The sequence below is a fragment of the Heteronotia binoei genome, chromosome 7, assembly GCF_032191835.1.
Source record: "Heteronotia binoei isolate CCM8104 ecotype False Entrance Well chromosome 7, APGP_CSIRO_Hbin_v1, whole genome shotgun sequence".
Classification (NCBI taxonomy): Eukaryota; Metazoa; Chordata; class Lepidosauria; order Squamata; family Gekkonidae; genus Heteronotia; species Heteronotia binoei.
Genome location: NC_083229.1, coordinates 60,688,363 through 60,711,200, shown reverse-complemented (window position 1 = coordinate 60,711,200; position 22,838 = coordinate 60,688,363). Strand labels below are relative to the sequence as shown.

The following is a 22,838-nucleotide window of genomic DNA, read 5'->3' as shown; positions in this document are numbered from 1 at the left end:
CATGGCTTGCTTAGTCAGCCATTCAGAGAAAAGGGAAGGCATGACATAGAAGAAAAGAACTAGGGTATGTAGAACCCCATTAGAAGGTAAATCAGGACACAAGGTGAACTAAAAAAAGATTCTAAGGAACAGTAGTTTGATACAGTTAGTGGTTTCACAGAGTGCTCTGTTTTCAGGAAAATATCCATAGAAATTTAAGAATTACAGCAAGGGTCCCCAACATGGTGCCCATGAGCACCATAGCACACATAGACAGCTTTACTGGCACCCACTAAGTGTTTTTATTTTAAAAGAATGTGGAGCCAGATGGGACTTTTGCCCAGGAGGGCTTCCGACTGACCAATGGAGATCTGACTGGCTGTGCAGATTTTTAAAAAGTTGTTTTGGTAGCAGCTGCTACCACAGCACAAAGATCCTACCTTCAGTCACACAGTGAAGTTATGTGTATGCCAGAAAACATTTTTAAGCAATATATATTTGTTTTTAAACAATATGTTTGTTAAACAGAACTTCTGCTTAAAATGTTGAAGTGTTACTATTCAATCTGCAACCTGCTCGTGGTGCCTGGCCCCCGGGATGTTCGCCTGGCATCCACCAGGATGAGTGCCTTCTTGGAACCAGCTGTCCTGCTGGAACCAACTGTTAGATGGTACATGGGCCCTGTGGGACTTAGCTAATCATTAGCCAGGTCTGTTTATGTGGGCAGCCTTTTAGTTTTATATGTATTATGTTTTTTAATTGATACTTTATTTATTTATTTATTTATTTATTTTATGACTTCTATCCCGCCCTTCCCAACAAGTGGCTCAGGGCGATACATGTTAATAGTTTAGCTGTTAGCTGCCTGTTAGCTGTCCAGTGGTGAGAGGCATCATATAAATTTAATAATAATATTAGAGTTATGCTTGACCTCACTCCCTGACATTTTGTGGTTGTCTCCACTTCTTGTGACAGCCATTTTGTGATTGATCCATCATCCTGCATCACAATTTCAAAGGTGCCTGTAGGCTCAAAAAAGTTAGGGACCCTCGTATTACAATATAAAACTTCCTTAACAACGTATGTATATTGTATAAAGCAGGAATCTATTCTGAGAATTCACCACATAGCAAGTGGTTCACAAAGCTCTAGTTACCTAAGATTTAACTGAATTTACATTTAAAACACCCATGTATTTTATCCCATTTTAATAGCAATTATTTAATGTAAATTGCTATAGTAAACTTCCCCACATATCTTTTTAAACACTTGTATCCAAATCTATGGTCCTAAAATGAACAACAGGCTTATATGGTCAATACTGCTTCCAGGTGGGTAGCCATGTTGGTCTAAAGCAGCAGAACAAATTTAGAGTCCAGTGGCACCTCTGACCCCCTAAATAAAACTTTTTTTGGTGCCACTGGATTCTAATTTTTTTCTACTGCTTCATTGTAGTTCCCAGTGAAACTTGATAAAAACTGTATTGTGTTAAAACAGTTGTGACTTTTTTTTAACATGCACATACAAAGAATTACAATGTTTAAATTCAGATTTAGGTCAAAATTTTATTTTAAAAACTATCATATTCCTGAACGAAGAAAAAATAACAGTAAAAAACCACAAAGAAGATACAATGATAATAATGGTACATGCTACTAACAAATGCAAATGTATGTTATCTGATGGTCCTTTGTTCACATTATCTCAGAATGTTCTCTTTAACTCATTTATTGATTTTACTTATTCTGTACTTCTAGTACAAAATAAAAAGATACCATGTCTAAATAACCATCTCCTGAACCTTACTTTTTTACCTTCTCACATTTTCTTATAAAGAGTAATTTTATCCATCAGCACAATGTGCCATACTTTGTGAATCCATTCATCAATATTAGAGAGACTCAGCTGTTTTCAAGCTTGCACTATCTGTCTTACCACTATCAAAAGAGATTTTTGAGCACATATTTTGCTTTCTGCTGTATATCCTGAGGTAAGATACCTAAGAGGACTACCTTAGGCTATATTACAACCTCCATTTCTATTTATTTCTTTGAATATACTGATCCAGAATGTGTGTGCTGGTAGACACTGCCACCTGATGTGAAGGACAGTACCAAATCATCTATAACACCAACATTTATTAAAGGCTCCTTATGTCACTTTGGCTACTCTATCAGGCATATTATACCACCTATGAATGATTTTACCAAATGCCCACATTGCCAATGTTTTCAAAATATCTTTGTATAATAATTTTGACATATTGTTGCTACTTGATCAAAATAACTTATCCTGCCATCAGATTCAGGTATCATTTCCATTGTAATTAACCAGACTACAGAGAGACAGTGAAGGTAACCATATAAAATTTTATATATACTATACATAACATATTTCAAATTCTTTTGTAATCTGTAGGTGCATACTGTTATAAAAATTTTTAATAATATTTCAAAGCTTAGAATATGTTGTTCAAAATTAAGACACCAACAACTGTGAAACTAGTTGTGTGTGCCTAAAATATTTTTTGAAAAAAAAGTCTAGGGATGCATATGTGATAAGCAATCTAAAAATTAGGGAGAACTTGAAAATCAATTTCTTATGTCATAAGAGTCTGATGACCAAAGGAAAAAACAATTGAACCAACTGGCACATCGTAAACTAGGCTTTTGGATCTCAATCTAATATTTAAAAGAATACTAACATAACACTTTTTCATATGCACTAGTCACCCTCTATGCAAACTTATGGACAAACAGAATACATCAGGTATTCCATTAAGCAACAATGTAACTCATTTCCTTTTAAATAAAAACAACCCTGAGTTTAAAAAAATGGGGGGGGGGGAGTTACCTCAGGACTGGAGTTTCAGTTCATCACCAAAGAAAAAGAATAGTAGTATTAAGGACAAGAAATAAACAACTTTAAAATTTTATCTGTAGTTCCAAAATACCATTTTTAACATAATTATCCAAACTTTATCAAGGTTTGCCAATTTAAAATATACACTGATATACACGTGCCATTCTCATACTGGAGAAAGCTCTACAATTAAGCCATTACTGTTTTTAGCTAATCGGACATTAATCTTGTCTGACCTTTTTCAGATTTAATATAGTATATTATACATGCATGACAAGAATGGGTTTGTCATTATAACCCTTAATAATCAAGGCCTTGAATTCAAAAGTACAACACTTCATTCAGCAGAAATAAACCTATTTATCCTCAGGTCGTTTCTGAACAGCCTATCGTTAGTAGCATTACATAACTGATGAAATCACCTTGGTGTTCTAAACTTAATCAGCAATTTTCCCTGTAGCCAAGAACCAGATGTAATGTAAAACTTCAGATTAGAATCTCTCACAAACAGGAGAAGCAAAGCAGGAAAAGAAAATTGTTTCATTTTTGGCAACTGAAAGCAATAGCTAAGGTCAACTTGAGACAATACCCTAGAGGAGGGGCCACCAGTTCACCCTAGTTCCACAGACTGAAAATGGCCAAACTAAGCTGTATATTTAGTTCTGCCATTATTTTAAAAGATAATCTTTTCCAAATGCAACTGCTGCAACTGTTATTTCAAGAGACTGAGTGATGCAGGAGGAAAGAGGATTTCTAACACTTTTCTGTCATGTTTTTACACTAAAAAAAACACCCCACTACTCCTAAACAGATTTTAATTTCACTGTGGAACACAGGTATTCTCAAGCAACCAAAAAACAAAGAAAATAAAAAGAAAACCAACCAACAACACATGGACCTGGAAGTCATCAAATGCTAGCACTTACTTATGACTATCTTCCTCTTTCAAATGAGAAGACTGCAATAGATTAAAAATATTACTCTGCAATAGATTAAAAATTTTAAACACATTACCAGTTATTCAAACCTTTCTTGTGCAAACTCATTCTGTGCTACCATATTCTACACACCACAGTAGTTTCCAAAAGTTAATATGCTTTATTTCAATTATATATGGAAAGCATATCATAAACATCAGCAAACGTATTTTACAATATGCTTAGAATTAACTATACTGAAAAGCTGAAATCTGAACAGGGTGCACATTTTGAATTAGATACTGTTGAAGGAGGTCACAGAAATCCAGGGTTCATTTAACCATTTTGATACTAAACAAGTGTCATTTTCTGCAAGTTATTTAAGCATTAGTGTCATACCACAGCAAGCAACCACTTCTCAGCAATATATTTTCAGTATTATCAAGTTAGGCAACCTTTGCAGCCTGAATAAGAGATTTCAGTGTCAGACAAATACAAGCATGCCAAATACAAGTTTTCCATTATATCACACATTATCTACCACAAAAACACTAAAAGCAACATAAAGTTAGAGGAAATTGCACTTATTTAAATATAAAATATTTATTAATTTTTAAAAATATATATTTATATATTTGACCTCTATAAAATTAGTGTACAAGTTTTAAACTAATATTAATTTAATACTTATATTGTCAGAAGAAAAACAGAACTGATATGCTTATATGAAATGAATTTTAAATTGTTTTCTGTAATAAATGTCTTATTTATTTAAATATACTTTTTTTTATTCTTTAGAAGTTAGTGTTCCAAAATAAACTCCCTACATAACAATATTCTAGAAATGGGGATAGTTTCATAAAATAACAAACAAATCAATTACCTAAGAATCATTGGACCAAATCCAGCAATTTTCTAACAAGTAGTGAGCTTTACTACTACATACAAGGATATTCCACACTGAACAACTGGGTTTAATTATTCTGATTACATTAACTGGGGAAAGGATGGAATTCTATGCAGCATTTAGGCCTGGTTCTTATATAACAACATGTTTTTACACTAAAAAAAACACCCCGGGGGGGAGGGGGGAGGGGGGTTTTCGGGGGGAGGTTTTCGGGGGGAGGGGGTGGTGTTTGTTTTTTTTAAAAAACACCAGTACTCTTATATGAGGTTGTGCTAATTTCCACCAATTACCTCCTCCATCTGCAAATCCCCACTAGGCTGTCCCTGAGAGTCAGGCAGGACAGTGCACAAGGATCAGGACTTGGGAGAGCCCGCCAAAAGGTGTCAGTACCTAAGTACCGGTGAGTATTATCACAAGAAAAAGCCCTGGGCTTTTGAACCATATTACCTCAGACTGTAGGGTAGGTTGGTCATGTGACTAAATGCTGCTTCATACAAAAATATTTCTCTTTCACACAGGAAACTGGCAAACTTTGTGTTCCCTGACTTGCTAGTTCTCTAAGTGCAGGAGGGGGGTTAAATGGATGAATGCTCAGACTGCAACTATGATGTCATTTATGACTGAAGCTAGTAAAAAAAATATGCTAACTGCCATACTTAACATTTGTGGGAACTAGTCATTCAACAGGATCAGATCAAACAAGGACTGAATATCTAAAAGTGGCATACATGGTGTATAGTAGATACCCGATCCCTGCCCCCTCCCTAACGGAACAGTCTTCTGTATATGTGTGCCTTCTGAAAGGTAAATCTGTATATGGAAACCTAATTGCACATATGATTCAGCTTTGCTAAACTGAGGTGTATGTATAATTAGTTATCTGACTAGGAGGACAGGCTCGGGACCAAAAAACTAAACCAAAGTCAGCCCTTTGGTTCAGCAAGAAATAGCAGACATTTCGCATTGATTTTCTTTTAATAAGTTCAACATTACAGGAGACATACATTATTTACAGTTTCTCACTGCCATAAAATTTCCACTAAACTCTTATAAATTAATTAAAACAGTCTTTGAGACATTAGCGTTTAAAGACTAAAGGGTCTGTTTCAAACTATACAATAGAAGCAAACAATAGCATGCTATTTCTTTTACACAGTAAATGGATTAATAAGCCACGGAAGTTTTCCAGTATTCTGTTTTCTTAATTTGTAAACATATCTAGGAAACCAGTGAATTAAGGAATAATCTTAAGAAGCAAATTCAAACAATTTATATAACCATTTTCTTATGTAATGCTATAATAACCATCTTACATTGTAAAATATAAATATTTATATAATTTGTCAATCATGTCAGAATATTCTAGGGTCATTTAACACTTGTTAGAAAAACAAACCATGTAAAACTTAATAGTAAAGCTTACTACCATAGAGATTGTGCAGGTTAGTGCCAAGATTGCACAAACTGAAGCAAAGCCATACGAAAGCCAATCACACCACTGCAGACACTTTTGTCTAACATCAGTCAACTGCAAGTTTCTGAAAGGCTTTTGGACAAGTCAATCTATCATATGGCTAAAGTCCACGGAGGGATTTCAGCCCACTGTCAAAGAACCCTGTTGTAACTACATGGACATTTCCACAAGTCAATGGAATGCGGAGCCTGAACCAAAGTCATTGGTTCTGTAAATCCACAATAACACAGGTCTTTTTTCCCTGAACCCCTTCATTCTGTGACGTACCATCAACATCATCTGCTGTTTCGCTCTCTTCTTCTTCTATTATTTCAAAAGGAGTCATTACATCATAGAGAAATGAGAGGAAGCCATAAAACCAATCAGAACTTTCCTCTGCTAAAATATTAAGGACTTCCTCAAGTGAATCAATATTTTCATTATTGCCATCTTTGGTCAGGCCTACACAAGAATAAAGGAGAGAGAAAGAGAGAGAGAGAGAGAGAGAGAGGCAGCAGTTAGGCGGAAAAAGGAAATGGAAGAAAAATGATTTAAAAGTTGTATCATGATCCAGTCTAACAAAGACAGATTTACAGATCTGAGCAAATTAATGACAAGAAATCTGAAGGTTCTTAAAGGAATCAATAAGTATACACTTCTCAATCACAAAGAAGCTTAAAAATTAAAATATTTACAATATTGACCTTAACCATGCTTATACATCACTGTTACCATATGCTGTCTGAGGGTGCCACAATAAGGAGTCCCCAGGATATATGAAGTGCTTCTGGCAGGTTGCCTGTTGAATACTAGGTAGCCATAAGACTCAACGGGCCCACCTCATGGTGATTTTTGCCCTTGAGTAAGTCCTGAAGATAAAAACCCAAGATCACTTCATGGGCAGCCCACATCTCAGCTATAGCCTCTTGCTCAAGGTTTGAGTCCTGAACTACTTCACTGGCTCATAGCCCCAAACTCAAGATATAGCTGTTCCTGCTCATGTTTCCCCATTCTTGGCTCCTGGGTTCTTCCTGTGCTAGACTTAACATGCCTGCCAATCAAGTAATAAAGAAAAAAGCAGACATTCATTCCTTGTCCTGTTTGGCTCCTCTTATTGACCTGCTCCTTTCATGTTGTTTCGCTCTTCCCCTTGAAATGTCTCTTCGTCTAAGGTCAAGTATCTCGGCATTCAACCATCTAATAAAGCTAGTGATCTATATAAAGATAACAATGAAAAATTGCTCAAAGAAAAATGTCTCTTCTTCTTTATGCAGTTCCTCTCCCTGTTCATATCTTAAGTCCTGACCAATGTTCCCTCTAAGCTGTGGAGTCTTGTGAGCAAAACTTCTATTTCGTGAGCTACTGGCATTAAAACTGTGAGCAAGCAATTTGGCTATTATAGAAATTAGTTTGCTCTGGGGCTATCCTTCCTGAGCTAAGACAAAAATGTGTGAGCTGGAGGCTCCTGAGCTAAGACAAAAATTATGAGCTAGCTCACACTAACTCAGCTTAGAGGAAACACTGGTCTTTCCCAGCTCTTTTCTCTGTAACGTTCGTCCCTCTAGAATTCTCCAGGTAACAGCTGCTTCCTGGGGGCCAGGAACTGCAAAATCACCAATGACAACTATCTTGACATAAGCAACTGTGTATTAGGGTAAGTATATAACCTCTCTCTCCCCATCCTTAGATTATCAGTTTGTGCTTTTAATAAAGTAGGCACTGAGTTCATGAAAGTATATGCCACATTAACAAATACTACATAACTATCTTTCTGAAAGCCTTCTACTGCCGTCTGCCTCCAGCAAGTGGTAATCAGAGGCATACTGATTCTAAACATGGAGGTATCATCTAGCTATCTTAACTCCATGAATTAGTCCAGTCCACTTATAAAGCAATCTAAGACACTGACCATCACATCTTGCAGATGCAACTTCTACTGTCAAATTTAGAAACTGACTTCATTCTAATCTGAGAGGGAGAAATGTTCTCCTTCCACTTTCCCTGCACCAGTTATCTTCTGATTGAACTAAAAAAAAACACCCAAACACTTTAGCCTTTCTTTGCAGGGGAGGTACTTTTCCTTTTCCAGCTCTACAATATACTTTGAGACAGGATGATCAGAACTGCAAACACCAAATCAGCTTCACCATATATTTATATAAAGGCATTACAACGCTGATAATTATTTTCAACTTTCCCCCCAAAAAAACCTCAAACAGAATTTAGTTTTATCACTACCATCCCATAAAATTGATGTTTTCATTGTGCTATCCATCACCACTCTCTTGGTTAGCCAACCACCAGTTCAGTCCGCTACAGCTCACCTGTAAGGTTCACACTTTTGTCCCCAAATGAATAATTTCATACTTACAATGAGTTTCATTTGCCATTCTCTTGACCATTCACCAGTTTTGAGTATATTCTTCTGCAGTTTTTTATTCTGTTTTTGTTTTTCACTATACAGAACAGTTTTATGTCATTCACAAAGTGGACTCATGGCTTGACTATTTGCCAATACCATACATACTGCTGATATGAATGCAGATCCCAAGGGAACCCACTATTCACTTCCCTCCACTTTGAGAATTGTGATTTACTATCTGCTCTCTCTTCTAATGGATCCACAGGACGATGTGCTAAATTTAAGCAAAGACTGTGACATTTACCCAGAAGCATCTGGTGAACTAGTTAATAAAAAAGTTTTGGAAGTCCAGGTTTACAGTAGCTTCCAGACCAGTTCTATCACCTGCACGTTTGAAAACAGGGATTTCTTTTGTAGAACCTGTACTGGTAATTCCTGTGCTAGGCTTGTTCTTGTACTAGCTTCAACAGTGTCTTCCACTATTTTACTTAGGAAAGATGTTGAGTCTTCTAAACCCCCTTTCAGTAGTTGGGGTTTCATTAGTCACTTTCCAAATTTCCAGCAAACAAGCCAATTTTGGTAATAAAAATCATAATTGATAAGAAAATCCAAATTCACACTAAGTTTCCTTGACTGTGCTTGATAAACAAGCTGACATCATATCGGATGTATTTACATCTTTCCTAATCTGCAGCACATGTAATGGCTAAACTTAACATGATTTAAAAAATTATCCAAGTATTTGCAGAAATATGAGACTCCATCTCAACTTTTCTTTTACTCTCCTCTCTATTGTTGAGAAATTTCCACTTCTAAAATAAGATGTGTTAAACTTCTTCAGCATTATTCAACTTGAATATATATTGAATTTGTTAGCCTTATTCTTGGTAAGTAAATAACAGTGTGACTGCACTTAAATCCTGAACTAAATCCTAAATGTATCCAGGGTTAAGACCAGAATAATCTTTCCTCTACTCAATTCTATGATACAAGTACAGTCATTGATGATATCAAGAAATTTTGCTTCTCAGTATAAATATTCAGTTCATCTAATCAACAGGAGGGCAACTGAAGTCAGCCATTGCTATAGGATTTTCACACCTGGAAGCCTCCCTTTCTCTCCTCTATCTCAGGTTCACTCATGGAGTTTGAGAATGGAAGGAGGGGCAACAGTATGCCCTCAGTACCAAATTACCTTTTTGCACCTAGTGTTTTCTTCCACAGTGATTCCAAGGAAGACTTTAGTACTCTTTAAGTTTTATGGTCTGACCCTCTAATTTCATAGATTCTACAATCCCTTTCCTGCCCTTTTAAAGAGTTTGTATTTAAGGACTACTTTCTCACTTATTCTGTCCCACCTCATTTCCAGTATACCCACCCATAGCTGTATTCCTGTTCTGGCACCAAGGACACCAGTTCCACATTCCTTTGCAAAAATTTTCTTCATTTTCATCTTTTCAGACACTTTAATTTGTTCAAACAACGCTTATCTCTTTATATACTTATTTTAATGACTTGAAACACCACCACTTCATAGAAAGGAATTATTCCAAATAGAATTCTCCACATTACAGTCAGCTTTCCCCAAGAAGTCAGCTAAACGTTAATAGACTAATATGACAATTCTAGTGAAGCCATTCTTTTGTCCAAGCTCAGCTTGATCCAAGCTGATACTTGGTAAGTAAATAATAATAATTCTTTCCTCCCTATGTAATATATCTGAATTTCTCTCAGGGTTCATCAACCACTGCTTCAGAAAACCAATTCAGCAAAAAAAAAATATATATATTATTTTGTTTAAGTCAACAAGGAAATGAAATGTTATTCTATGAAGCTCACAATCAGTTCATTTTGCCATGACTCTGTCTGGCTTGTTAGAAAAAATAATTCTACAATTTGATGAACTGTTTATCAATAAGCATCTACAGTAAAAAGTTAGTACAGTCAAAGCAATAAAAGAAATAAAATATTTTTTAAAAACCACCATCACAAATAATTGCCAAATGCTTTGTCAGTAACGTCATCAAAATCATAAAGGTAGTGCAGGGTGTCATGGCACCCATCAACACCTTCCTGGCACAATCTGTTTTTTTTTTTAATTGATGGGTTAGATGGGCCTTTGGCCCAGCACAGCTTCTGACCAGCCACTGGAGATCTATTTAGGTATGCAGATCTTGTGCACATCACAAGGATCTTGTATGACATTTTAAAAAGACATCCTGTTAAACTGATATTCTCCTTGAAATGATGACGAGCTAGAATTATGCATGACCTAACTCCCTAACATTTGTGATTGCTTTTGTCTCCTGCAGCAGCAATTTTGTAGTTGGCTCCGCTCCTGCTGCAGCCATTTTGTGGTTGTACCCATCAACCTGTGTCAAAATTCCAAAGGTGCTTGCAGGTGGCTAAAAAAGTTTGGGGATCCTGAGTTAGGGGAAGTAATGTTCTCATGTGTTAGATCCAGTTCAGAGACCTTGTAAGAATGGAGGTCCAGATCCTCCAGCAAGAGAGACTTGCCTGATGGTCAACTTTCCACATTCTTCACGTCCTGATTGATACATGTCTCAACCACTTATGTGGCTATACTGTAAATTTAATAACAGGTACTCCAAAAGAGTCAGTGCTCACCTCTTCTTCAAGGCGTGATCATCTACAATATCAAGGGTGAATGGATGCAAGATTAGATCTTTGTTCACCAGTATAATGACCCATAGCTCATATATGAGTTAATGCACTATATAGTCAGTCTTAAAACGAGAAGTTTCAATCAACTCCCCACCCAGTTCCTGGCTACCCTGGTGGTCCCCCCCCCCATTTTTTTTTTTGCTCTCAAGTCACAGTTGTCATGGCAACTCTATAGGGGTTTCAACGCAAGAGACTTTCAGATGTGGTTTGCCAACGTCTGCCTCTGCACAGCAGCCCTAGACTTCCTTGGTGGTCTACCATCCAAGTACTAACTACAGCTTGACCCTGCTTAGTTTTGGAGATCAGATTTGATCGAGGTTGCCTGGCCCTAACTATATTTGTATAATTTGTATCTTCTGGATACCAGAATTGCCAAAAACTGGTTACTTCTCAGGAACTATTTAGCTCTCAATCTGCATTGTTCATTCACTGGAAGGGTCTGCTCCCAACCTTCAGGCCAACAAAAAGCTAACTAGTAATGCAAGCATCAGAACAGTCATATAAGATTCCCTGCCAGAATTTAGAATCAATATTCAAAGATATTCTTTGTATCAACACCAAGAAAGCACTGGAGGGATTAAAGAGGATAGAAGGTAAAAGACCACTTTAGAAGACAATTATGAGGCTGCAGAATCCAATGGATGCCAGTTGACAGAACTTCAAAAATTAAATTGTGATTACTGAGCTCTGTTATTAACAACTATTTAGTTAGCTGAGTATGTGATTTTTTTTATAATTTATCCTTAACGTCAAAAAGAGAGAAATCATCTTCACTATAGCTGTTCACAACTATTTTTCGGTCCATAAGGCGCTCCAGACCATAGGACGCACCTTCCTCCTGGGGGGCGATCCGCTGCCTCTGCCTCCGATCCCGGCGCTTTCCCTGCGCCTGCCTGCCTGGCTACAGCTCTGCTTCCAGCAAGCGCTGGGATCGCTCCACGCTGCCCCCACCGCAAACCCAGCGCTTCGCGAGCGCCAGCTGCGGAGGGGGCAGCGTGCTTCCTCCGTGCCTGTCTGCCTGGCTCCAGCTCTGACGCTTACAGCAAGCGCCAGGATTGCTCCCTCCGCCCTCTGATCCCAGGCTGACTATTTCCCCATAAGAGTGAAATAAAATGGGTTTTGTGTTGTAAATTAATATTAGCCTGTTATACACTGTATTCAAACATATACCAATGAAGCATTTTTTCAGTTCCTCAGCATCCTAATCTGGGTCAGAATATATCTATATACATTTTAACATCTGGGGGAAAGACAGAGAGAAAAAGTATCATAACTACATCATAGTTGCCTAAACACAGTAAAAGTTCATTAACATTGGGTAATGGCTCCTAAAACAAAGCCTTCCTGCAGCCCTGGGACAGGGTTCCTGCCTTAATTTTTTGCTATGTACTCCACAGACATTTCCCCCTTTGCCATCTCTTTTTCTTTCTTCATTTTTGGAGGAGTGGTAATTCTAGGCATGGTTTTATTCTTAATCCTCGCTTTATATATTATGACTATATTCTTCAAGCTGATTGTATTGCACTAGAGGGAACCACTAATGGCCAGGGACATTTTGGTGACAGAAGACTAGGCAGGTGTTACATGTGGAAGCTCTTACATCTTATATTCTAATAGTGAAGTCAGCCCATCTTTGATACTTAAATCCAAGGCAGATATTTCCACTTGCATGAAAAGGGCCCAAAGTTTGCAGCAAAATGTAAGATTTTTTTTTTTTTAAATTAGGTGGTTTAAAAAAACATAAACATTATAAAAGGAGCTTCTGTAGTTTTAAGCAACAGGCTCCCTTAGTGTATGCTGTTCGGTATCACAGTATTCCAGGCTGGGCTCTGTCAGTAAAAGTCAGGGTCCTTTCCAGGTCTATTTTGGCCTTTGAGGGAGAAGTCATTCAGGCCAGGCTAGTGTTGCCAGTTCCAGGTTACAAAATCTGTGGATATTTTGTTATGCGGTTTGAGGAGGGCAGGACTTGAGGGGCAGAGAGACCTCAGCTGGATGTAATGTCATTGAATCTACCCTCCAAAGCAGCTATTTCCTCCAGGTGAACATATTCCAATCATCTGGAGGTTCAGTTGCAATTCTGGGAGATCTCCAGGTTCCACCTAGAGGTTGGCAACCTTAATCTGGAGGCAAAACTCTGGATGACTTGATATCACCTGACTTCCATGACTCAACTAGGCCTGGGTGCTTGCAACTCTTCAACAGAAGCCACCTTATGAAAGCTAGTGTAGTGTAGTAGTTAGACTAACTTCAGAGTAGGGTCTGGGAGATCAGGCCTGAATCCACATCTAGCTGTGGAAGCCCGCTAAGTGATTTTGGAATAGTCACATATTTTCAGCCTGATCTACTTCACAAGGTTATTGTGTGGATAAAAGGAGAAGAGAATAATGTAAACTGTAAGAGCCCTTGAGGGTTCTCTACCATGCAAGTGGGCCTGGCTCAGTAGACAGCACTACACAACTGGGCTGCAGTTTCCTAAGAAGAGGTTGCTGGCAAAGTGGGGGAAGGAAGCTTAAAACAGAGGGACAGATAAAGCTAGGTTGGCTGTTGAATGGGAAGGAGATAGGGTTGCCAACTAGAGGTGAGATGTAGCTGGGGAGGGGTGCAATTCTGTTGCTTAAAGCTGTCTAGGTGACAGCAATCATTTCTCCTGGAGAAAATGGCTGTTTTGGAGGGTGGACTCACCTAGGCCAGGCTGCTTGCTATTCTTCAACAGTAACTACCCTATGAAAGCCAGTGTGGTGTAGCAGTTACAGCCTCAGTTTAGGGTCTGGGAGACCCAGGATCAAATCCCCATCTTTCTGTGGAGATTCATCTAACCTACTTCACAGAGTTGTTTTGAGAAGAGAATGATGCTTTGGTTCCCACTGTGGAGAAAGGTGAGGTATAAATGAAGTAAATAATAATAAATAATAATAATAATAATAATAATAATAATAATAATAATAATAATAATAATAATAATAATAATAATAATAATATTTAATTTGTATCCCGCCCTCTCCGCCAAAGCAGGCTCAGGGCGGCTCACATAGCAAAGCATAATATACGCCATTTCAACAGTTAATACAAAGTGTTTACAAAACATATGACAAATCATATATACATGTTATTATCATATATTAAAGCCATCTAATTAAAACCATCAAATTAGTTTGGTGCTAAAATCTCGATGTTACCCATCTTACAGTTTTTCCATGGTGACGGTATTCCTGCTACAGTAGATTCCAAATTAAGTAAAAGCCAGCTGAGAGTAGTCTTGCAGGCCCTGCAGAACTGGGCAAGGCTCCGCAAGGCCCACACCTCCTCTGGCAATTGGTTCCATCAGTGGGGAGCTGTAATTGAGAAGGCCCTTTCCCTGGGGACTTTCAGTTTGGTCTCCTTCGGCCCAGGGATTGCCAATAGATTGTAGTACCCTCTGGGGAGTATATGGGGAGAGACAGTCCCTAAGGTAGACAGGTCCTCGGTCATATAGGGCTTTAAAGGTGATAACCAGCACCTTGTAACGAATCCAGTACACTATTGGCAGCCAGTGCAGTTCCTGCAGCCTCGGCTGTATGTGCTCTCACCTAAGGAGCCGCAATAACAGCCTGGCTGCTGCGTTCTACACTAGCTGCAGTTTCCAGGTTTGGCACAGGGGCAGCCCCATGTAGAGGGCATTACAGTAGTCCAACCTACTGCTGCCATGGCCTGCCTGCCTTGCTCAGAAAGTCATTCTCTTCCTTTCATTGCTACCTTGGTTGGTAAAGTGGTTGGCTGCCCATACTCCCTGAGCTTGTCCATTCTCTGCTTGCTTGATGGTGGTATTATCTTCATGCTTCCCCACAAGGGCTGTATCTAGGGGGGGGGGGGACAGAGGGGAATGCTTGCCCCAGGAGCTGAGAGAGGGGGGGTACCAAATTGGGTATGGAATCCATTGTATTCTATGAGACCATAAGATAGAATGGTCTATAAAGGGGCATCATTTTTTAATCCCCCCCCAAAAAAACATGTAGATTCAGTCCTGTTTCCCACCACTCCTCCTGCTGTCAGCAACCCTCAATCAAGGCCACAACAGACAAGAAGCTGCCTGCCCCTAAAGGGAAATACAGCCACTCAGTTGTTTCATCCCTGAGCCCATGGGAGGGCAGCTCCTGCATCCATTCACCTTTCAGATAGGATGGAATGTTGGAGGAAAGCACAGCAGAAATTAGTTCAGATCTGCCTCAGGGAGAGTGCAGTCATAGTTTAGGTCTGCCTGAGGAAAAAGAAGACAGTTTGAAGGGTAGTTGTGCATGGTAGCATGGCAGGATTGTTTAACTCTGTAAGAGAGAACAGAGTACCTCATACCATTTAGTATGAGTCTTGGGAAACAGCAGGCTGTTGTTTACCTCTGGGAAAGAAAAGTTTCCAATGGTTAGGCCTGTCTCTAGCTATGAGCAGACAATGAACCTTTTAATATGACTCTTGGGAAATAGCAGACTGGTGTGTGTGAGTGTGTGTGTGGGGAGGGGGCGGAATCCAACCTAGCAAATAGTCGGTGAAAGCTTGTTTGTACCTGTAGGCATTAAAGAGAATTCAAACCACACTCTGAAGCCATACTACAAGCTTAAATTTAAGCCACCTTCCTCCTTTGTCTGGAGACCTGTGCTGCTGATCTGTTCTTTAAAATCAATCTGTAAATAAATAAACAATTTTTGGTATTTGCACACAACTCTTATCTCAGTGATCTCTGTGTTCTTGCCACAAGCTTACTTCATGGTAGTGATCTTACCTTTACTTTTGCTACTTTAATAATTGCCTTTACTTTAGCTACTTTAATAACATCCTGTAACTGAGGAGAAGAGTTGCTGTAAGTATTGTAAAGGCCATCTCAAAGTTTTATTACTTTTCTTGTGGTCAATATGTTCCTGCAGCAGTTAAAGTATTTAATCCTAGAGTCATTGGGCAGATGCTATATGCTATTAGGGTTTGGATCAGAGCAGTAACAGACAGCATTGATTGACCACTATTAAGATTCCTATATTATATTTTGGGAATCCTTAATGGGTGTCTGGAATAGCTCTGAGAGCCAAAGTTGGGGAGACATCCTTTGAAGCTAAGGCCAGAGGCAGAACATCCAATCTGAAAATCAGGATCCTAAAATCAAACCCTGAACCAAGCCTCCTTGGACTAGTCAAGTTAGACCATTACACAAGTGGTTGGGAGAGATTACTGAATCATAAATTATCATGTCTGGTCATCAGCCATGATGTGATAGAAACAAAATGACAAGAATTGACCCAGCTCATTAGAAGATGTCTGACAGACTTTGATTATGAGAGTATGCAGATTAGAGCCTGCAGAGTGTGTTCATTTTTCTCAGTAGGCATTCTCCCTCCAACAAAAAGCCAAATTAATTTATTCGAGCTAACTCTTCCAAAGTATGCAAGAGCATTCATGCTTAAATGCCTGAATGCCCTGCCTTCAGTGGTGATGTTAGGAAGAGTCAATGGAATTCCATATTCAGATAGACTCTGTAATAGTGGCAACAACAAAATTGATTCTGTGGATATTTTTTTAACTGCACCAAATTTTCATATCTAAGAGCTGAACTTATCTCTCCATTATTTAACAAGACTTTATCTCTTCAAAAGCAAAATCATCCTGTTTACTCAGAGATAAAAATAAACAAACTACTTTGTGTGTGTGGCAAAATTTCTGGCAGCTGTTGTTAAGTTACGTGATAACTTTCATAATAACTTTTAGGCTCTTCTTTTGTGGGATGAGGGTTTGGTGTTTACCACTCTGGTGTGAAAACAGTAATTAAGTAGTAAGTAAGTAACTGAAGGGAAGGTTTACAAGTCCAAACAAACGTGGCTCCCCAAAATTATATATGGGTCTCTTCAGCTGAAAGAAAGGGCCTGTCACAGTAGCCAACAATTTTCTCCTGAAGTCTGGGGGCTTTTTAAATGTCCCTCTAAATGCCCTGTGGCGCAGAGTGGTAAAGCTGCAGTACTGCAGTCGGAACCCTCTCTTCACGTCCTGAGTTCGATCCCAGCAGAAGCTGGTTTCAGGTAGCCTGCTCAGGTTGACTCAGCCTTCCCTCCTTTCGAGGTCGGTAAAATGAGTACCCAGCTTGCAGGGGGGAAAGTGTAGATGACTGGGGAAGGCAATGGCAAACCACCCCATAAAAAGTCTGCCATGAAAACATTGTGAAAGCAACGTCACCCCAGAATTGAAAACAACTGGTGTTTGCACAGGGGACTACCTTTACCTTTTTACCTTTCAGAAACAAATTATTCAGTTTTCAGATTTTTCTTCAAACCTGGGGCTTCTCCATTCTTTGTCCATATTCCCATTCCATGGACTTTTTTTTATCTGCATTTTTGGCCATGTTAAGAATTAGATACATGATTCTGTAAAGAACTGTACTGAAACTGAATACAGAACTATTCCCAACACATGAACATATCTGCATATCACTATTCAACTTTGTAAACACATTCTTGTATGAGCCAAAAAGTACATAATGAACAAGAGATTTGGGATATGTTTAATTTCTTTGCTATTTCTATTAATATTTACTGTGAGTCACAAATTTTAATTTGTAGAATACATAAAAGAAATTCACTGTCTGGACATTGTCAAATAAAGAGGATTAAAGAAAATGAAAAATATATGGCAAGTACAATGTCATAGATTAATTAAAGGCTCTCTACAAATTGTATGAATTAGTCACATTTGTTTCCCTACTGTGAACAAAAAAGTTAATTAGTATTGACCTTTACACTGCATGTCAGTGTGGGAGGAGAATAACACTACTGCCAATTTACTTTATCTGCAGGAAAGAGACTAGATTCTAAGACATCTCCGTTTTCCTCCCCTTTAGAGTTCCTTCAGTTTCTAAACTTTTATATTTTTTACCTTTACTCCATGAAGTTTCTCTACCATTCTATTACTACTGTCCTTGTTCATTTTTATAAGCCACCCAATGAGGCTGCTTATTTTGATCCCCTTTCTGCACATGTTTTATCTACAGGTTGTTCAACAACTTTTTTTTAATTGTAGAAGTCTTTTCAGTCTGCAGGTCTTTATTTTTATTCCTCTTTAGCTTTCTTCAAGTGACTGTACAGGGGTCCTCCTCTTGTTGCTTCTCTGTCCAGTTTTCCCAATTATATCTTGGAATAGTATCTCATCATCCTTCATCACTCTTCTTCAGATTTTGGCATCAGTTCTCATTCATGTCCATTCTAACTAATATTTCTTCATTAGTTTTTCTTTCTAATCAGCTCATTTTACAAATTCTTCACCAACACATCTGCATCTTCTCCAGAATCCTTTATTTTATTCCCTCTTGTCTGTACCATACATCACTGAAGTGCTATACTGAGAAGCAGGGGTCATTTTGTAGACCAAGAGGTGCCAGAGCTCATTAGCATAATTCATTTGCATATGCTACACCCCTGACATCACTGGAAGCGTGTCAGAAGGCACTCCCCACCATTCAGATTCCACCCCAAAATCCTCCAGGTATGGGGGCAGGGGAAAAGGGGGGGGGAGAGAGCGAAAGAGAGTGCAAACAGATGGGGAGGGCGGAAAGAAGGAAGGCAGGCTTGGAGCCAGGATCTCTGTGCAGCTGGAAGGTCTCTCCTCTCTGCACAGAAACTCTGCTTACAATCTTCTTTTGCTGCCTGGGAAGAGAAGCTGGCCCTGCACGGGCCACATTGCCTGGAAGAAGCTGGGCAATGCAGACGGTGCACAGCCAGCTTCTCTTCTGGAGTGCCGTTCTGGGGAGCTCTGCCCCCAAATGTGGCCTGCTCAGAAAAAGATTTTCTCAAATTTCTTTTTCAGGGAGTGTTATTGATCAGTGATTGTAACTTCTTATAACATGTCAGTTTCATCATATTTATGCAACTTTTCATTTTCACTCTAGATCTTATGTCCTATTACCTAGCAATCCAAATATTTATGATTTTTATAGATCAATGAAGATAATAGCGATAGGCTATTATCAAGTTCTTGAGTGAGCCAAGATCAGACAAAATATTATTACACTGGACAAATTTAGGCCTTCCCATTTCATTTCTCAATATGTCAACAGAAACAGAGAGGAATCCAAACAAGCAGTCTGACAGCACATCCCCTCCTTGTGTGTAGTGTATGTAGTGGTTACAGTAGCCCTTTTCACAAGCTACAGTAACCCCATGTACAGTGCACATGCAACTTTTCTTTAAAAGTGGGATTGAGTAAGCTCACGTACTTTCAATGAATGTCTGTGCAATTCAGACCCCACATTTATCCGGGTATTAGTCCCTGGCTTTATTTGTAAAGTGAACAGGTACAGCTATTTCTTACAAATAGATTATGTACATACTGGCACGATATACATGCATTTGCTGCAACATGTAAAAAGGGATAGTGTCAGAGTAGGATCTGGGACATCTAAATTCAAATCCCCACTGTGCCATGGATGCTTTGGCCCAGTCACATATTCCCAGTCTACCCCACCTCACAGGGCTATAATGAGGATAAAGTAGAAGAGAGGAGAATCATGTGATCCACTTTGAGTCCACATTGGATAGAAAGGCAGAATATAAATTAAATAAATACATAAAATAAAAAATAATAAATAACAGTGAACACCTTGAAGCAAATGGAAATGGGAGATTCAGGAGCATCTTCAGAGCTTCTTAGGTAAAGATGGTAGAAGGGAGAAAGCCTGCATTGATGCAGGAATTCCCCTCTCATCAACAATGAATTGTTGGGGGAGGGGGAACATAGAAAAGAACAACTACCTTCAAGCCCAGGCAAGTTCCCCAGCATGCATGTGTCAGCTCATGCCTCCTTAAGAATGAATAATACTCAAATTTTCCTGAACAAAAAGTGTATTCCATTGGCTTGAAACCATCCACAGATTGGTATAAGGACCACCCCTTTTGGAAGCCATGACACAGTTCCTTTCTGGCTATCTGCCCAATAGAAGCCAAGGTGGGCTGAAGTTCATAATAAAGAATTCATCAATAGTAAATGATGGAATCAGTATCTTATACTGTAAAATCTCAAGGCAGGAGGAATGTTCCTTTTAAATACAAGGCTAATAGGACTGCAGTTTTCAGAAGGGTGAGCCAAAGAAGGCAACTCCAAGGAATACTTCACCTTCAAATATTTATTGTGAAGTGTTAGCAGTGTAAGAAAAAGCCCCCTACTTTTCATACACATAGACATCGTGATCACCAGTATGGTTGCCAGGGTGCCTGGAGTTTTCACTCGCACACATCTGCTCTAAGAAGTGGACTCCCACGGTTTCTAAGGCTTATGTGGATACTATAAGCCTCAGCTTTGCAGCAGCATTCTACATCTCTGGATGGGTGTTAGCCAGAACTACAGATGAGCTTCCAGCTGCTCCTTGTGTGCCCAGTCTTGGCCGCTGCAGTGGAAGAAGCCACGCCACCATGAACTGTACAGGCAAACAGTTTCCAGCCTGTTTCCATGAACCAAAGGCTAACACCACCAGAATCCATCTTGTTTTCCTGACTCCATATCCAACAGCTGCTTCAACTTCTGCATAAGGCAATCAAGCTTATCTTAGGCGTGGATCCTGCCAGACCGCCTAAGCCTTTGTCTAACGGAACTCAAGACAAAGACTGGTGCCAAGAAGAAGACTGAACAAGAGGAAGACCATCTTCAGCCAGAGCCAAGTTCCTTTGTGTAAACCAGATGTTACCTTAGGTAGCAATTTGGCCATCTATTGTCACCTTTTTAAATAAGTTTGGTAAACTCAAGCACACCTCCACCCAGTAATTTCCCCCATTCTTTCCCCCATTTTGGAGCCTCACCCTGGTCCATTACAACCTGAAAGTCCAACCAGGTACCCCTGGACCAAGCTTGTTCATTGATCAGTCATGGGCACCCAATTAGGTGCCACCAATTAACCTGCTATTGGCTACTGCAGAAGTCCAGCCCTTATGGTCAATGCAGAGCCTCCCCTTTTCTGAGGTCATGTACCAACTGACCACCTGTCATCCACCCCTGTACCTCCCATCCCCTAAGGGCTCAAGGTAGTCTATATAACCTGTAACACAGCTCCCCACATGTGTGCATCTAGCAGTACCCCAGTTCCGCTGTCTAGATCCATCCCCGATTCTGGCCACAGTTGAGGGTCCCATTTCCCCTGTCCTCTATAATCGCCATTGGAGCCTTCTTGAAGACTACGATCGGTAAATATCACACTGTTCGTCTACCCATGTGTTCCCCTATCTCTCTCTCTCTATGTTTCTTAGGACTGAATGTATGATTTTATGAGTATTTTATCTTGTATGGAAGCCTATATTTTTCTGAATAAATTTTAATTGCTTTACTTAATTAGAGTCCCTAATATTTTTAAACATTAATTTCTGGATGTGGAATCCTGTATATAGAGGTAAAAAGATCCTGATTAAGCCAGGTGCCCACCTGATAATTCCCCAACCTCGTTTTGAGGGCATTTTGGCTTACAGCAGTAAAAGCAAGAATGAAATGACAACAGCAGTAGTAATTCAGTTGTCCATCAGCTAAAGTAACTATTTAGAACTATTTCAACCGGATGTCAGTTTTCCCTAGCATAACACTATATATTATTCTTAATGACAGAATTGTAGGAATATGGTGCTGATTTCGAAAATCTATATTTATATATTTCAAACTGTAAACATGAACGCTACTTTAAATTACACTCCAAAGGGTTTTTCAATAACATTTCATTCTATAATATTGTAGAACTAGTAATCTACTAATGAAATAGATTAGGAAAAAGTTCAGATTACATTCAATTTGCCATTTTAATTTTACAACACAGTAACATTATATATATGCATCAGACTAAATATAATACTGAGGATAGACTTTTAGAAATGTGTACTTGCCTAGCAAAATTTTGGCATCTTCCACATCAAAATCACCATCCCCATCAGCATCGTAGATCCCAAGTTTTCCTACAATAGAGAAGTATTAATAAATTCAGCAAAACATTTCAACATCAAATTAATTTTGTGTTAGAACATAGTAATAATAATAACAACAACAACAACAGGTTGGATCCTGCCAGCTTTATCACCCAATCTCACCTACATCCCTCATTCCATATGATTTTGTCCATGAAGGTCCCATGGTCCCCAGCACAGCTATTCTGGTGGTCAATGAGATCCCCTTCTTGGTTTTCACCAGCAGAAAATCAGGTTAGATCAAACCCTATGTATCATATGCAAATCTGAATTCCTTTTACATAATTTGATACTGAGTACTTCAGTATTACCTGTATTTCAGAAACTATACAAAGTTTGTATCTAAAATTATGTGCAAGTTAGATGTCAAAATGGCTGTAATCCTGCCTTACTGAAGTCAAACAGAAACTTTGCAACCAATTTCAGCAGTAGTAGAATTTCAGCAGTAATAGAATTACACCCAACAGCTCATACTAAAAATTATTGGTTATCACTTCATATTTAAACACTTGCATATCTTATTAAAAAGATATGCACAACCTTGAAAGCATCTCTTTCAAAAAGGAAACTAGATCATTCAGAATTAATGCAGATGCATGCAATACAGAGGTATTCTCGCTCCTATAGAAAACTGCAAGCCTGTATCTGTGACAATGTATCTGCAAGTCTGTATCTGTGACAAGCCATAGCCCTAGACACCCAAGGCACGTTTAAATAGAGAAGAGAAATACATGCT

General features: G+C 38.9%; 1 protein-coding gene across 1 annotated transcript in view; it reads right to left on the bottom strand.

Annotated features, from left to right (window-relative positions):
• Positions 1-6,338: 6,338 nt before the first annotated feature.
• LOC132575183 (aspartyl/asparaginyl beta-hydroxylase-like) overlaps positions 6,339-22,838 on the bottom strand; it is a 49,343-nt gene continuing 32,843 nt past the window's right edge. The window contains exons 4-5 of the mRNA XM_060243717.1: positions 22,025-22,093; positions 6,339-6,580 (exon numbers count right to left, since the gene is read on the bottom strand). Of these exons, the coding sequence (XP_060099700.1) occupies positions 6,339-6,580; positions 22,025-22,093 (311 nt within the window). The remainder of the gene's footprint in view (positions 6,581-22,024; positions 22,094-22,838) is intronic.